Genomic DNA, 18,332 nt, shown 5'->3' with positions numbered 1-18,332 from the left:
TGATGATGAGTTTCCAGCAGAGGTGGTCTACAAGAAGAACATACCCAAAACATAAAGCACCAAGATATTTGAAAGTGGATTAAAAAAAAGTATTGACAAAGAATGATGTTCAAATAAATAAATAAATAAATAAATAAATAAATAAATAAATAAATAAATAAATAAATAAATAAATAAATAAATAAATAAATAAATAAATAAATAAATAAATAAATCTTACCCTTGTGCCACTACCACTAATATCCAGTGACCTTTCTGCAAGTGCTAACCGGACCTGAAAATGTAGGCAAAATCATTTCCCCAAAATTAGTATACTGCTACCAATGACTCAGCAGTTACTTACCTCTGCATCAGACATTTCTGATATAGATCTCTATGTTAATTGCTTACTCATCGTTATTGTGACACTTAAGGGGACAGGAGGGGTGGGGGCTGTGCCCTTTTAAAGCATGAACCCAGCAAACATTTTTCTCTGCCTGCGTCAAGGTGAACGAATCCAATAGACATTGGTTCAGGACGTGAAATTATTATGACCATTGGCCGACATTAAAACAGAATCTTAAGGAATGGTGATTTCGAGGAAAACATATTTTCGAGTGGTTTTACAAGGTATTCGTAACCCATGCGTAGCCATAATTTAGCTCCTAATTCGACCAGCTATTTTCAGCCCACTTCTAGCCAAAACAGTTTCATTGTCGTTTTTGCCTAGCCTGTAAGATGCATAATATCCATCATGTTTGCAATGTCATGTCAATAATACCCACTGAGCAGCAACCGGGATTCAGTGTTGATTTCTAGTTGAAAATATTCAGTCTGACTGTCCTCTTTCAACCAACTAAAATGCGCTTAACTCATTGAGTTGATTGATGGGATAAAGCAGGCTTTGGGGACCCGATCCTGTACTCTCCACCAGCGGCGTCGGATCAAGCCATCCAAAGCTATAGGGTGTCTTTTCACAGTTAACTGTTGTATTAGCTGCCGCCGTGCAGCTCATGTGAAACGTTTTCCCCGGCTGGGGTAGCGTTAATAAAAGGCTTGAGGGCTGACTAAGGTCCGCGCTCAAAACTTATAGGCTAGGTTGCATACGTGCGAAATAGCTTGTACCGTGTAGCACTAGAACAATAGGCTAATTAGCCCAGTTTGTTTACAGACACCTAGCGTGCACCCGTGCAGTTAGCGTCCGTGTGCTAGGTACTTTAGACGCTGGCTAATAGTGTTAGAGCGCGCGCGTTACTCCGGCTGGAGTAACGATAGATAGATAGTTAGCTAGTTTGCTCAGTGCAGCTAGCAGCTAGCTTGTAGCACTCCAGCATCTTCACCATTGCAAGCTACTGCTAGTCAGCTTACACGGTTAACTCCCGCTAATTCTGGTACAGTCGGCGGGGGTTGTTGGCGGGTTAGCTTTGCTGAACTCGCGCAATGAACCGGGCGGCGGCCATGAGACAGGGGGAGACAGCCAAGAGCTGTGTTAGCTGCGAGGCTACATTGGCGAGTCAGGACCGCCACAGGGAGTGTGTGTTTTGCCTCGGGCATAACCATGCTACTGACGTCTTGCTGAATTCCGACTTCTGCCAGGCCTGCGAAGGCTTCACCCTGGCCGTGCTTCGGGAAAGAGCTTTGCTCTTTGTCCAGGTGGGCCCGCAGCTTAGCCATGCACCTCCGGAGGGAGGCGCATGCGGTGGGTCTGACCACTCGGTCGAGGAGGAGTTGCCTGACGAGCGGGGCTCCCCGGTCCTACCTGAGCAGCAGATCCTAAGCTGGGGGGATGAGCCCATCGACCCTGTGCTACAACAGGGGGGGCCCTTCCCCTACGGCCCCATTTTAATTCCCACCCAGGACGCCCCCCAGGGGGAGTTGTCAGGCGGAGAGGAATGGGACCGCGCAACCGCTGTCACCTCTCTGGTAGGGACCCGTTCGGAGGCTAGCTTCAACGAGCCCTATCAGAAGCAATTTCTGGGGGTGATGTCTAGGGCCGCAGCGAAGCTCGGCATCGCCCGGGCCGAACCACCCCCGCCCCCCGAATCAGTTTTGCTGGGGTGCTATTTCCAGCCACGCCAGGCACCACAGGCACCCCGCCCGAAGCCCCTGTTGCCCGTCTCTATAGACGTGGTTCGCGCGGTGCAGTTAGGATGGGAAAAGCCTCAGGAGGCCAAGCCGCACTGCGCGGGCATGGCTCCGTGGTCGGCCTTAGAAGGGGCGGATAAGCTAGCGTTAGCCGCGATGCCTCCCCTCGAGGATATGGTGGCCAGACACCTGGCCCCTAACCTCGTGAGGCCCACGTTGCCCTCGAAGGCATGCCAACTTACGGCCAAGCTGGCCGAAAAGGTGTACTTGGCGGCGGGGCAGTCCGCCGCCATGACCAACAACCTGGCGATCTTGCAGGGCTACCAGGCAGTGCTCCTGCGGGAGATGCAGGGTGACCCCGCCCCCGAGCTGTTTACAGAGCTCAGGATGGCCACGGATTACGCCTTGCGTATGATAGACTGCCTGGCGCAGAACAGCGGGAAGGTCATGGCCTTCTCTGTTCTCACCCACCGCCACCTGTGGCTGAATCTTACCCAGCTCCTCGAGCAGGATAAGAGGAGGCTGCTGGGGGCCCAGATCTCACCGGAGGGCCTGTTCGGTCCTTCCGTGGAAGACTTGGCCCAGCGGTTGGAGAAGCGTCAGAGGGACTCGGCGGCGGTCAGCACCCTCATGCCTAGACGCAAAGGGGAGTACCGCCGGTTTCAGGTGCAGGCGCGCGCGCAGAGTCGTCCTCCGGGGCCTCTAGCGCCGCGGACCGCCCCACGCCAGCGGATACGAGCCCCACAGCCTAGGGCGCCTCTAATGGACGCGCCCCACTCAGCCGCAGTGGGCCCAGGATGGGTCCCACGGCAGGCCAGGGTACGCGGCCCCCGCCCCCCAAAGCGAGGGGGTGCGCGGGGAGCGGGTAACCAGCCCCGTACTTAGTCACCTCCCTGGGGAAGGGGGGGGGGGCTATGAGCCCACCGTCGTTGGAGCTCAGCGCTCAACTTTGGTCCGGGACTCAGCAGCCGCCGTCAAGAGGCCCCCGGGACAACCCCACCACCAATGGTGCATGGGCCCATTGTTGGTCGGGAGCCCATTGTTGGTCCTGGGGACCGCACGAGCGGACGAGTCCGCATGTGGCGGTCGAAAGAGAGCCTTGCCTCCTTGCTCCCCCCGGCCGGCGAAAGCTGCACGGCCGGGGGGCTACGCCGGTTCAACACGCTCACAGGGCACGTCAGTAGGCGGAGCCCGCGTAAGAAACCGGCAGGGGGGCTTAGCCTCTTATGTCCCGACCCCCCTTTTTCTTCCCCAACCAAAACACCGGGTTCCGCCCCCTTTGGCCACAACAGACCATCTCTGCCCGACAGGCTCGAGGCCTGGGAGCGTCTGTGTTCCCCGTCCCCGTGGCTGCGGCGCACCCTTCAGAAGGGTTACGCCCTACAATTTGCCAGGGCCCCACCCAGGTTCGACGGGACCCACGATACGGCCGTGGAAGGGGAGTCCATGGACATACTCCACAAGGAGGTCATTTCGCTCCTCGCCAAGGGGGCGATCCGCTCGGTTCCCAAGGCAGAGGTGCGCTCGGGTTTCTACCACAGGTACTTCGTCGTGCCCAAAAAGGACGGCTCCATGCGTCCAATTCTGGACCTCCGGCGCCTCAACAAGACGCTGAGGAAGTTCCCGTTCCGAATGCTCTCCTTTTCCCACCTGTTCAACGAGATGTCTTTACTTCCGTGGACCTGAAAGATGCGTTCTTCCATGTCCACGTGGTCAAGAGGCACAGGAAATACCTGAGGTTCTCCTTCCTGGGGAAGGCTTACGAGTTCTGTGTCTTGCCTTTCGGCATGTCTTTGAGCCCGCGAACCTTCACGACATGCGTGGAGACGGCCTTGGCCCCCCCCTCCGCGCGAGGGGGATTTGCATCTTCCTTTATCTCGACGACGCTCTTATTGTGGCCGACTCGAGGGTTGGTGCCATGAAACATACCAAGGTGGTGACCGATCACCTACAAACCTTAGGGTTCTTGGTGAACTGGAAAAAGAGCTGCCTCGCCCCAGAGCAGACGGCGATCTTCCTGGGGCTCGAGTTAAACTCCCGGGCCATGCGAGCCCGCCTTTCGCGGGAGCGACAGGCTCGCATGGTGCGGACAGCGAGGACATTAAGTCTTTGCTCCTCGGTGTCAGTGCATCAGTGCACAGTCATGTTGGGCCTGATGGCCTCGGCGCTGCATGTGCTCCCTCTGGGGAGGCTACACATGCCTCCGTTCCAAATCTGGTTCCTCGGGTTGCGCTTGGATCCGGCCAGGCACCGTCATCGCAGGGTTCCTCTGACAGGTCAGGCCCGCCAGGCGCTGGCCATATGGGCAGACCCCCGTTACCTCTCGAGGGGCACTCGATTGGGCCCGGTCCCGCTCAGGTTAATGATTCGCACCGACGCCTCCCTCTGGGGTTGGGGTGCGGTGTGCGGGCTTCTGTTGGCGAACGGCCGATGTGAGGCTCAGGAGCGTCGCCACATAAACGTCTTGGAGCTGGAGGCGATTCGCCTGGCTCTGCTTCACTTCCAGCGAATCATACATGGACGCCATGTGCTGATTCGCTCGGACATTACGGCGATCGCCCACCTGAACAAACAGGGCGGTGTGCGGTCGAAGGCGTTGAACCGTTTAGCGGCGGAGATTCACCTGTGGGCGTATCCCCGTCTCCTGTCAGTGTCGGCGGTCTATCTGCCGGGACAGCTGAATTACGGCGCCGACCTGCTGTCTCGAGGCTACCACCGTCATACGGAGTGGTGCCTCCACCCTCAGGTGGTGGAACAGATTTGGGACAGGTTCGGTCATGCCAAGTCATGCCAAGTCTTTCTTTCCTTCAGCTGTCAGGCTGTTAAACACAGACAGTAGTCATTTTAAGTGAATGCCTTCACTCATACAGTATGAGCGCACAACAGGCTGTACGTATCCTGTCTGTGACGAACAGGTTAGGCTTGCTCATACATATATATATATATTTTTATTTTTTATACATGTTCTCATGTCTTTACATATAGAAATATATGTATATGTATATATATGTTTATATGAGTCTGATCTGTTATCTCTGACATTATTTGTTTGTTTATTTGTTTGTTTATGTCATGTCATGCTGTTACGTTACGTCCTGTCATGTCTGAAGTTTGTAGCTCACTGTGAGCTTTGAAGGTATTGGGTAGGCTGTGAAACTGAATTGCCCTTCTGGGATTAATAAAAGTTGTCTGAAGTCTGAAGTCTGAAGTCTGAATGCCCGCGTCGATCTCTTCGCATCGCGGCGCGACGCATTGCCCATTGTGGTTCTCGATCCAGGAGGACAGTCCCCCATTGGGACACGACGCGTTGGCGAACGCGTGGCCACGGGAGGGGCTTTATGCGTTTCCACCGATCCCCCTGATCCGTCAGGTGTTGGACAGGGTGAAGGAACAGCGTCTCCGACTCGTTCTAGTGGCTCCTTTCTGGCCCAGGTCTCCCTGGCGCAGGGCCCGCCTTGGGCATTGGCGGTGCGGGCCGATCTCCTATCCCAGGCGGAGGGGGAGGTGTTCCACCCCTCCCCAGGCAGGTGGAAGCTAGCAGTCTGGCTCCTGAACGGGACCAACTGCTAGCCCAGGGCTTGCCCGATGATGTGGTGCGCACTATTCAGAGTGCTAGGGCTGCTTCGACCCGCACTCAGTACGCGTACAAGTGGCGGGTCTTTTCGCGGTGGTGCACAAGTAAGGGTGTGGATCCAGTGAACTGCGGCGTGCGACCAGTTCTCTGTTTCCTTCAGAGCTTGCTTGACGCGGGCCAGTCCCCGCAGTCGCTTAAGGTGTACGTAGCCGCGATTTCGGCTTGCCACATGGGAATTGAAGGGAGCCCCGTGGGGGTGTGCCCTTTGGTCTCGCGCTTCATGAGGGGGGCACGTAAACTGCGCCCGCCGTTGCGTTGCGTTTTTCCCAAGTGGGACCTGGTTACGGTGCTGGACGGGCTAACGGGTCATCCGTTTGAGCCCTTGGACTCCGCCGATTTAAAGGTTCTGTCCTTAAAGACCGCGCTGCTGCTGGCCTTATCGTCAGGGAAGAGGGTCGGTGACCTGATTGCCCTCTCGGTGCAGCAGGCCTGTATGGTTTTGGGGGACGATGGGCGCAGGGTTACGTTGCGACCTAACCCGGCGTACCAGCCCAAGAATATTAATGCCAGCTATAGGTCTATGGTCATAGACTTATCGGAATTCTGTCCCCCGCCGTTCAGTTCGGGTGAGGAGAGACGTTTGCACATGCTGTGCCCCGTAAGGGCGCTCTCGGCCTATGTGGCCAGGACGCGTTCATTACGCATTACAGACCAGTTGTTGGTCTGCTTTGGGCAAAGGGCCGAGGGTGGACCCCTTTCCAAGGATCGCTTATCACACTGGATAGTGGAGGCGATCGCGTTGGCATACTCTGCCGTGGGCAAGGTTCCCCCGGAGGGTATCAAGGCGCATTCTACGTGAGGTGTTGCGACATCCTCTGCGTTGTTGCGTGGTGTGTCGGTGGAGGACATGTGTGCCGCGGCCTCATGGTCCTCTCATCACACTTTTGTCAGGTACTACAGTCTCGACTTGTCCGGTTCGCAGTTCGCGCACGCGGTGCTGTCGGTGGCAAGAAAGTAGTATCGTTGCCACTCTAATACGTCAGACGGTTAGGCATAAACGTTGCCATATGGCCGTGGTTCACCGGTGCCTTTCGGGTCGCCCTGTGGGGTGCTCCCGGCAGCAAGGTCGGTTGAATTAAGGCACTAGTGAGAGCTTGAGTTCGAAACGAAGTAAAACGTTAGGGTTGTGCTACAACCCGGGTTTTACGAGTGAGAACGAGAGCTCTCACTACCCAGCCTTGCTGCGTCGATGCGTCACTGGGTGCGTCGGATCTCAGCTGGCTGGAAGAATTGTAGAGTGGCGGACCCTGGGGCTGACAGGACGTGACGTAGTCACGTGGGTGAGGTAGGTGGCCAAGTCAGCCCCAGGGGGGCACCACGCCACCTAAGGGTGGGTGGTCGGTTTTAATGAAAAGTAATTTTGGAGCAAAATGACAGTCTTCCATAGTGCTGCGTACGCAGCGTTGTAGGCACTAGTGAGAGCTCTCGTTCTCACTCGTAAAACCCGGGTTGTAGCACAACCCTAACGTTTTTTTATGCTCTGTCTCTGGGGAACAGCTTCAGGATCTGCTCTGCTTCCTAGAGCCAGTGATGTCACTTCTAGGACGTAGTAGGGCACATCTTGAAGCTGCACTGGCTCGCATTAGCCTGACTCTGCCAGACGGGGGCGGTATTGTGTTCACAAGCTTTGTGAAAACAATACCGCCCCCATCTGGCTGTGTCAGGTTAGGCTCGCATGGCTGTTATTCAAACTACAGATTGTACTTAGTCATTTTTGTATGCGCATCCACAGGATCAATCAGATGGTGAGCTGTAATGAGCCTTAACGAGCCATACCAGCTGGCGGGGGCGGAGTCTCTGCCAGCAGATGAACAGGGAGTTCTCCATGCAGTAAACATGAAGGGAAGTTAAACATTATTCATCTGCATATACTACCCTCAATGTAATGATAAAGCTGGTTGTTCCTTTAAGACTTCTAACAGACAGAGATACATACTACTGTACATACATACATACAAACACACATAGCCTACATACCTTTTTATCCAATAATGTTCCAAACACCAATATGAAGAAACCCTGTATAACGATACAAAGATTAGAACCTCAGCTAGGATGTGTCCTATGCCAAAATACAAACTCTTATTATTCAAAAACCTATTCAATAATTTAGAGTACCTACCGTATAATGCATAACACAGCATTAGTAACTACTTGTCAATTACCTGCAGTGAATTGAAGAGTGCAAACACAATATGGATTCCTTTGTTGGAGGGGTCGACCATGGTTCCTACTCCCAGACCCCAAGTCATTCCGAAAAAAGGTGTGAGGACGGCCAAGCTTCTGGCAATAACCACCAGCACATGTCTCTCCGCTGCTTGCGCGGAGCCCCCCACGCTTCTGCTCCTCAACATTTTGTAGATCACCACACACAGGATCAGCAGGTTTATGGCCACTACCAAGAGCGCAGGGATCACAAACGCCAGGAGAGCCTTGGACTCGTTCCAGTTCAGCCAGCAGACCTCGTCTCCTATGTACTGGTCACGGGGTGCAGTTACAGCTATAGTTATGATCACGATGATGAGAGGTGCCCCATAGCCTAGAGAGAAACCGATAGCCAGCATGCCTCTGTCAGACAAACCCCCCTCAAAGACGGAGACTAGACGGCGGAACAATAACAGAGCAGACGCCAACATCCAGAAGAACAGGGCCAGGTAGAAGAAATGGATGAAGAATGTTGCCGCATTGCATGCTGGGGGATTATCAGCATTATCAGGATTGATGGAAGCCCCGATAATAAACCAAATGTCTGCAATTAGGAGAGACACGGCGATGTTAACCATGCAAACATGACGGAGGTAGGAAGTGCTGTTCTTGCTTATTTTTCTCCATATGATGGCTTCGATGATGAGGCATATGACCAAGCAACCTATGGATATGCCCACGCCAACGTAGGTTATGACTTCCAAAGCTTCCTTAATATCTTTGGGAATGAAGGGTGACATAAGCACGGAGAACGAGGTGAGATGGTTGCAGTTGCAGGTGACAGTTTCGTTAATGTTGAACACCAACTCACATCCCTCGTCATCCCATCCACCGAGACCGTTGAAGAGGCTGAAGTTCCAGAAGACACATTGAGGGTTGTCGAGGGTGGCGTTCTTTATGTCAAAGGTGAAGGACACATTGTTGATGGTACCGGTGGAGTTGACCAGAACCACATTTCCATTAATGGTGTTGACAGTCTCATTTCTTGAATTTCTTGCTGGGAGAACATTATCCATTGAGGCAAATGTGATGGTTGTGATTGTGCTTAAAGGGTTGTTAGAAGCTGGTATGTTTATCACCACGGAAGAGTTGAGATCAGCACTGAAGGAGTCTGTGAATGTGGTTTTGTTCAATACGATACGTTGTGTGGCAATTTCAAAGGAGTCATTGGTAAGAACACTTGATATACTCTCAATAGAAAACAATAAGTTTGAGCTGGGACTTTGAACTTCGGGGGTGTCAGTTCTTCTCTGTGAGCTGTTTTGGTCATTTAGAGTGTCCCATGTCGTCTTTGCGCCATCTGAGGTGAGGACATCTAAAGTTTCCAGGACATTCTAAATACAAAGGAAAAATATATATAATGATGAGCAAGGCAGAAAAAGGTTAAACATAGACGTGATGGACATTGTTTTACAGAGGTGTACAACACTAGCCTGATTCACATACCGTCATTAGGGCTTCATTTATTGGGGTAGATAATTCTGCCACCTGGCTCAGTATATCAACAACGCCACGAACGTTGTTGACTGATGAAACCACTTCGTCAGTGAAGTTGCCCGTGGCAAAGCTGAGTTGCCCCAAGAAAGCTGGAAGGTCGGCCGCAACCAAATTCTGAAATTTGAGAGGAAGAAAGCATTTATTGTAGAGTAATATGGTTGACATAAAAATGGAATAGAGTGAACAGCTTTGTCTGTTTTGCGGTACAGATGCATGTTTTATCATCTTTTATCATCATCTTGATATAGAAAAAAAGAAAAGAAAAAAAGATACTCCTAATTTTGGTGCCCTAATAGAGCTCAACAGTCACGTGACTTTCCGTGAGGTCTCCTGGTCCGGAAGTGACTTCCCCATTCCTTTTCTCCATAGACATTTCGAAAAATCATTATATAACAAGTTTTAAGGCTGTAACCAAGCCAACCAGCGACCAAGTGAAATGTTTTATGGTCACTCACGATTCAGTGAGTGAGTGAGTGATTTCAGTGAGTGAGTGAGTTAGTGATTCAGTGAGTTGGCTTGGTTACAGCCTTAAAACTTATTATATAAGGAAACGTCAATGGAGAAAATGAATGGGGAATTCACTTCCGGACCAGGAGACCTCACGGAACGTCACATGACTGAATGTTGAGCTCTATACTTCTGGCTGTAGTGAGCGAAATACAAGTGAAATGTAACTATTCCTCCTTTTGCTTGGGACCACCTGAGGTCTTTACACCAATTTAGGAACCACTGTGCTGATGAGTCATGTAACTACAGTACTTTGCCTCAATTCAGGTCATTTACAACTGTTCAAAGACATGGCATCAAAGACATGGCATGCTGTACATCACAGACATTCCCAGGGTTAAGCTCCAACATCATGTGCCCCTAATGCTCCCATTAGATAGTTAACAAATACAGTGGTGTAATGTAACTAAGTATAAATACTTAAGTACTGTACTTAAGTATTTTTTCTGAGTATCTGTACTTTACTTGAGTATTTATATTTCTGTCAACTTTCACTTTTACTCCACTACATTTCTCAAATAAAATGGATACTTTTACTCCACTACATTTCCCCCAAGCATCTTAGTTACAAAGTAAAATTAGAAGAAATTGCGTAGCCTGCAAGCGATCAGGTTTGGCAAATCAGTGCTCCTAGTTTGCAAGTTATGTTAATCACGATCCACATGCCATTCCATTTGGTGGCTCTAATCAGCGCCGCGGGAAGTAGGGGTGCTGCAGGTGCTGCAGCACCCCCTAGATTTTTTCCAAAAAAAAAAAAAAAAAAAAAAAAAAAAAAAAAAAATTACAAATGTAATTAAAAATATTTTTGCAGTGCACTATGTTCCTTTCTTGTTTAAGAATGTTTCGGGAAATGAAAATGTAGCCTATTTAAATAGAATTATCAACAATAACAATCAAGGAAGTTACATGCTTGTAGGCTAGAGAAGAAGAAGAAGCGCGCATGCACGCACATGTTGTGTTGAACCAACCAACAACCAATACGAATTGTTTAATCTGGCAATAAAGAAATGTGAACTTGACATGCTATTTTAATAGCCTACTCAAAAATGCACCTCCCACTATACAGCAAAGAGAGGAGTCAATGTTTATTGATATATGCCATTCAGATCAGAATAATTAGTCTAGTCATTAAGTTTGCTGATAATATTTCTATCATGTTAAGTCTGTGTCATGTTAACTGCTGTATTCAGAGCAAATAGGGAGATATAGAACATTATCATCATGCTATATATCTCCCTCTTTGCTCTGAATGAGTGAGAAAAGGAGAAAATACTGAATAATTACATCACAACAGTATCCTAATGTTAATTTAAAATGAGATATTCCTCTAAATATGGCAAAAAAATGTTTAAAAAAAACGTCAATTTTTTTTTCGGCCGGGCCCTTGTGGGCCCCACCGAGAGTCCCTTCCTCCCAGCACCCCCTGCTTAAAATGACTTCCAGCGGCCCTGGCTCTAATGCAACATAACGTTGTTTGCCAGCGGCTATAAAAGTCAAGAAGAAGAAATAGACTTCCACTTAAGCCCAGGGATGTCTTTTGCTTGATTTTGTTTGCAGCATTTACTTGTACTTTTTACTTTCAATACTTAAGTACATTTAATATCAGAAAATTACTTTTGATACTTTAGTACAGAAAATATCAAGTACCGGTACTTTAAGACCTTTACTCAAGTAATATTCTAATGAGTGACTTTGACTTTTACCAAAGTCTTTTTCTGGGAAGATATCTTTACTTTTACTTAAGTATGGTTTTCTAGTACTTTATACACCACTGAACAAATAGTCTGTCTGGTGTCTGTATGGTTCTAGCTTCACTCAAAACATCTCTCTCTGGCCCTAGTTGACATGGGTTCTGAATGTTGTCACCATCGTGAATTATAAATAGTTGGAGAACAATGTCACCTCTGATTCAAAAAGCAGTTCTCCAATCACCCTCAGGGTACAGTTGTCTTGTATAATTTTCCAGATACCATCTTCTTGACATGTTGCTGACTTCACACCCTCCTCATCTGGTTTGCAGCCAGCTGTAGCCGTGTCACCGACCTTTCCGTCACCAAATGCTTCATTTTCACACCTAGGTGCTGGAGAGGAAGAAGTCTTTGACCCAGTATTATTGGCAACAACACATTTTTTCTAAGTCCCCCACCCTTTTTTTCATAGAAAATACTCTGGAATGTTTGCATCAACACTTACTATCTCTGGATATGATGAGTGTGATGGTCTTTTCAAATTCCCCTGTTGTTGTCGTCTCTTTACAAAAGAATTGCTTTCGCTGCTCAGTCGGTTTACAGTCGGTAGGACCAATCTCATAATTATGGGTGATAGGGGCGATAGCAGAGCCTACACAGTCACATTAAACACTCAACTCAACATGGGAAAAATGTTATGTTTCAAATTGTGAATAATCAATCACTCGCATTATATAACTGCTAAGTTTATTTATAGTAGCTTAGAATTAATATGTAATAAGCATATAGAGTATACTATTTCAAACTGTTATATCTGAACTGCATTAACCGTAGCATGTAGAATATTTAAGCGATTCCAGTGGAGCTTATTTGCCTTTTTATGCTTGTTTGTTCCAAGTTTACCTGTGGCAAGTACACCAGTTTCGCTTCTTAGCTGGATCTGGAAGGGGGCATTGACAGTGCATTTCAATGTCACTTCTTTAGTATCTCCCTCCTGGCAAAATACTTTTCTTGTGATGGGGTTCACCTGGACTCTAGGTGGAGTTTTGAGATTAGGAGTTCCAGTCTGCACGAAAAATCTCTTCGTCCCTTTGCCTCTCAGAAAACATTCATATTTTCCTGGAAATAAAGGTGATCATCCATCAATGTTAAGGTCCAGCAATGTATATATATGTATACAGTACATATATATATACAGTATTATATATATATATATATATATACATACACACACACTGTATATATATATATATATATACACACACACACACACACACACACACACACACACACACACACACACACACACACACACACACACACACACACACAGTATATCGTTGCATCGGCCTATGAACTGTCTGCGCTCAACGCCAGACGCAGCCCAGAGTAGTGGGCGTGGACCAGCGCACTTGATATTTTGGTATCGGCGCTACACGCAGCATTAAGCATTACAACCACGCCTTTTAAGCATAAAATTATGCACTATCTGCTCATTAGGTAAGTGCAGTAAACGAATCACATGCTTCACTTTTCAGCTCCAATTCCACGGAGCGATCCAGTCCGGCTTCAGAAAATGTGTTTTTATTGTAAAACTAAATGTGAAGTAGGGCCAATTTATTGGAGCAGACATCACAGCATAGCACATGACAGTAGAACCGCGTTACGCTGTCACTTATCTAAATCACGTTAAGTCTACGAGATCTACAAGGGATATATATAGGCCCAGGATGACATATATGTTTCACATAGGGTTGTGTTTGGATTTCCGATTTTATTTTGTCCAATATTGAAATGTTCTACAATAGCATGTTGTGGGAACATTACACATTATTTAGATCTATTTCGATGTACCTTTCTATCTATTTAGGCTAATTTCGATGCGATTTATTATCGAAATGTATTAGCCCAATGCATGCTGGGAGATTTCACATGTCTGGCTGTTGCAGGGAAGCCAGGCAGTGAATGTTTGCCCAGAATGATCTTGTTTTCTCTCGCTTTCACTGCACAGGTAGGATGATGCAATAGCCTCTGAATGTCACAGGCTCAAAACTGTCATGTTAGAAAAAACTGTCACGTTGTTATACTATGTACGGTATAACAACTTATTTTTTCTGAGAGAGAGAGAGAGAGAGAACCGGCAAACTTTTTTTCAAACAGTCGTATTGTGCATGTCAGACTGATGAGCAAGAGAGAGGGAGTGACACAGAGAGAAGGGACAGAGGAGAGAGGAGCGCTTCGCGCAACCAGCGCACTGAATAGGCCTGGTTTTCAAAAGCGCAAAGCGCTAAATTAACACCAGCAGGGAAGATATCATTAGGCCGAAACGCCCATTCTCGCCCATTCTGGGACTGTGCCACACCCATTTCGCCTAAAGCGCATTTCGGGGCCTAAAGCCATGTTGATATCTTCCCGAGGCAGGCGCAAGGCACGTTTTTTTGCGTTTAAGGCCAGTTTTTGCGCCGAAGGCCTGTGGGAGAATAGGGCCCACAGTATATATATATATATATATACACAGTATATATATATATATATATATATATACATATACACACATACATACATATATTATAAGGGGCATATTCATATATCCAACGTGTTCTGAAGATTATGGCGAGTCCCACAATATGATTGTAGCTGAACCCATTCCGAATGCAACATGACTTGTGGCTCCACTATGGTCTATTGAGGCTACTTTTGGTTAAAGTTAAAGTGTGGTATGGTGGATGTTTCCTTTTACTTAAACAAATAAAACTGTAAAAAAATTTTTTTTTAATATAGGTAAATTAACATATTTAGTTATTTAGTTATTAATTTATTGAAGTTATTTCATCTCAGGGAAATCAGTTTGATGACATCATTGGATAAGGATTGCATTCTAGTGTATAGCAGTGTTGGGCGCCGGGTCAAAACAATGGCTGCAATGATAGTCATGGAAATGTTTGTGTGGCTACAACAAATGAATGGGCGTCCTTCAGCTAGTCAAAATCCTGCATGAAATATCCTTAATGGTGGAGCTAAAACATATATTGACTGAAACTGACCACATCTTGTTACTTACCTTTGTCACTTTCGAAAACTGGTTTCACTGTTAGTTCTGCACTTCCATTCGCGAAGTTTTTATTAGTGTGTCTCCCAGTGATTGTGATTGGCTTTCCATTAATTTTCCACTCTGTAAACCGCGTGTCGTCGAAATCATTGGGCGGCGGCCCACATTTCACTTTCATAGTACTCCCAGACCCGATAAATGTTTCACTTGGTTCAAAAGTTAATGGGTTGGTAACTTAAACAAGAAATTGAAATAAAGGTTAGTCTATTATTATACAAGTTGAATACAGTGATCACATAATCCTTAAATCATAAACCATAACAATCTCATAGCAAGAATTTGGCAAATTAGAGGCAAGATATTACAATTTTATGACTAGACTTAAGAATATTTTTATAAACTTGTAAAAAACAGAATCTGAGTCTTACTTTCCTTTCTTACTGGAAATTGTTTTCCCACCTCTATCAATATTTTACTTTCTAGTTCATTAATTTCTGTGGATTCTGAAGAGGTTGTTATAGTATATTCAGCGATGACACTCCCCTTCCTGAAACAAAGAATTGAATCCAAATACAGGCATAATCAAAACCATTTCCAACCACTTACTGCCACAGTATAGCCTATTTGCTGTGCCAGTGTTACAGTACCACCCACTCTACAAAAAATAACCATGAATAACATTTCCCCAAGTTAAATATTTATAAAATATTGCAGTATTGCAATATGGTCTGATTGATAAAACTGTTGTGAGATGCATCATTTTTACAAAACTGAAAAGTAAACAAACATTGTACTGTAACATTCCCCTTATGGCAGTCAGTGCAAAAAAAACAGAATGGAGCAATGTTGATCAAGTTGACGAAAATCATACAGCCAGCGATGTCTGATATATTGTGCAGATGCAATGTAAGACAATTGAACAAATATTATTCAGACGTCAGTCATAGCTTGGAGGTCAGTGATGTCCGAGCTATCGGAGACAGACCATCAGGGGGCCGATCCATTCGTCCCACCCCGATTTCAGTGTGGGGGACTACGACTTAACTGATCAATGGAAATGGAAAAGCACAACAACAACAAATGATGGAAAGTAAAACAGAAATGGTAAAATTGTACTTACCGTAAACGAATTAACTTTGCTGATTTAGAAATCCTTTTAATCTGTTTGAGAAAGTGACATGCTTGTTATGTGGTTCTCAAACATGTACCATGATAAAACTGAATGGTATAAATAACACACACACACACACACACACACACACACACACACACACACACACACACACATGCGCACACATGCACACACACACACACACACACACACACACACACACACACAGGTGCACACGTAAAGACTCACAGCTTCATCGATATCTTTGAATGTTTGACTCGTTGGGTTATTGAAGGAAGGGTCATAGTCGATTTCCATGGTGAACTCCTTTGTCACTACAACAAAGGCAGTTATTACCACAAGTAAAATATGTATACACATTCATTCAGTTCTAGATTTTCTGTGTAATACATGGTGGTAGTGTTAGTGTTGGTGTTGGTGAAGTTGATGACATTGTTGTAACTGTAAATAAAAAAATCTTGTTAAAGATTAGCTACAAATGTGATGGGTCATGTGATTGCTTATGTTATTCAGACTATGTAACCTAATCTCATTCCAGTATTGTGCAAGTTACTGAAAATTAGTCAGTTACATTTACTAGCAGGCTTGGGGAGTAATAGATTACCTGTAATGGGAGTATGTAATGAGATTACAAAAAAAATAGTGTGATCCCTTACAGTTACAGAGAAAAAGACATAATTAAGATCAACAGTCAGTCATGAAAATCTACAGGGAAGCCAAGTCTCGATTTCAGCCTGACAGCAGTAACGTTACAAGGAGCTAACTAACGGCAAGTGTTATCTTCATAAATGGATGATCGCAAAAGAAGAAAAACTCATAGCTGCAGCTGAGGAAGCCCTGTGCACAGCAGTGCCTCTCTCCTGGGTGCTTTTTTCAGTTTTAATGTAATAAGAAAGAGTGTCTATATCCTATCCTGGTGTGTGCTGGAAAAAAATATTCAAAAACTCGTATCTGTTTGAAGTTACAATTAGGTCTTCTGAAGGTTTAATCTTGCGGTTAAAGCAACAATGAGGTTAATAAACACAGTGTTGCCTGGGAGTCATCCAGGGTGATGAGGAAGGTGGGGCTGCATTCCTCCTGTAGTCCACAACCATCTCCACTGTCTTTTGAGCATTGAGCTCCAGGTTGTTTTGACTGCACCAAGTCATCAGGTGCTCGATCTCCATGAACCTTCACAGTTTGAAATTGCCAAAACCATCACCCCTCCAAGTTTAATCAAAATTCAGACTGACATTTTACTCTTGAATTATAGCTCCCCCATTTGGGAAGTCTCTGTTTTATTTAAACAGATGTAAAAACACTTAAACACCGCCTTCTCACTCGTGTGAAGAGATAGATGTGCTCACCTGTGATTGGCTCACAGAACTGTCCATCTGAAGGAAGTCCATTTATGCATCCGCAAGTTTCTGTTGTAGTGTTACTGCATGTACTATACAAGTACTGTACAAGTCATGCACTTGTCCCATAACCAACCAATTATAACTGCTTAATAATAAAATAAAAAAGGACTACCACACAAGCAGGAAGCAGCCAAAGGCTACAGAGAAAAGTATTCACGTTTTCAAATGTGGGATATGTGTAAAAGTCATCAGACATTGATGTACTTAAATTCCTGCCTTTACTGTATTGTTGTTTGCCTTTCTGCAAACAACAATACAGTAGCCAAGCACACATGGCGAGGTAATTGTGTTATGCGGATTTTGATAAGAGAGGATGCAATTGTCAATTTTTTGTTGTTGTAAAAGAAAAGTAACTAGAACGACCGCAATGCGGACTTATGCCTCCGCCATTAGTTCATTCTACAGTCCAAATCGCCATTTGAGGCAAATTGGAAGAAATTCCGTCAAGGCGCTCGTGAGATGTTGCGTTACAGAGCTTGAAAATTGGGTGTGTGAGGTTAGCCTGGGTAAACCCATCCCCCACGTGACCTGCTCTCAGACCTGTTCTCAGTCACTATGTGATAGTGACTGGGAACTGAGAGAGCAGGTCACGTGGTGGCTGGGTTTACCTAGGCTAGTGTGAGGTCACAGTGACCTTGAACTTTGACCACCAAAATGTCCTTGAGTCCAAGATGTTGGGGCCATATATAACGAGCACAACAAAGTGGACGTTTGAGGCACATTCGAAGAAATTCCATCAAGACATCCCTGAGATATCGCGTTAACAAGCTTGAAAATGGCATTCGAGAGGTCACAGTGACCTTGACCTTTGACCTTTGATAACCAAAATGGAATCAGTTCGTCCTTGCGTCCAAGTCGATGTTTGAGCCAAATCAGAAGAAATTCTATCAAGCCGTTCTTGAGATATTGCGTTAACGAACTTGGGAATGGCGTTCATGAGGTCATAGTGACCTTGAAGTTTGACCACCAAAATGTAATCAGTTCATCCTTGAGTCCAAGTCGATGATTGAGACAAATTTGATGAAATTCTGTCAAGGCATTCCTGAGATATCGCGTTAACAAGCTTGAAAATGGCATGTGACCTTGACCTTTGACGACCAAAATCTAATCAGTTCATCCTTGAGTCCAATTCGATGTTTGAGGCAAATTTGATGAA

At 46.2% G+C, this 18,332-nt stretch overlaps 1 protein-coding gene across 1 annotated transcript; it reads right to left on the bottom strand.

The window, feature by feature from the left end:
• Positions 1-3,000: 3,000 nt before the first annotated feature.
• Positions 3,001-15,195, bottom strand: LOC310779511 (adhesion G-protein coupled receptor F1-like; the record flags this gene model as incomplete). The annotated part of the gene is made up of 9 exons (XM_083640041.1): positions 15,073-15,195; positions 14,657-14,878; positions 12,499-12,714; positions 12,101-12,247; positions 11,810-11,988; positions 9,350-9,514; positions 7,864-9,237; positions 7,676-7,717; positions 3,001-3,210 (listed from the first exon to the last, which is right to left on the bottom strand). Exons 2-9 carry the CDS (start codon positions 14,820-14,822, stop codon positions 3,001-3,003), a joined length of 2,499 nt encoding a protein of 832 aa, XP_083496167.1. The 5' UTR covers positions 14,823-14,878; positions 15,073-15,195.
• Positions 15,196-18,332: the final 3,137 nt, after the last annotated feature.

This window comes from Poromitra crassiceps (genome assembly GCF_964638095.1).
Source record: "Poromitra crassiceps genome assembly, chromosome: 7".
NCBI classification, from domain to species: Eukaryota; Metazoa; Chordata; class Actinopteri; order Beryciformes; family Melamphaidae; genus Poromitra; species Poromitra crassiceps.
The sequence above is the reverse complement of the archived record's forward strand: the minus strand, read 5'-3'. Positions and strand labels throughout refer to the sequence as shown.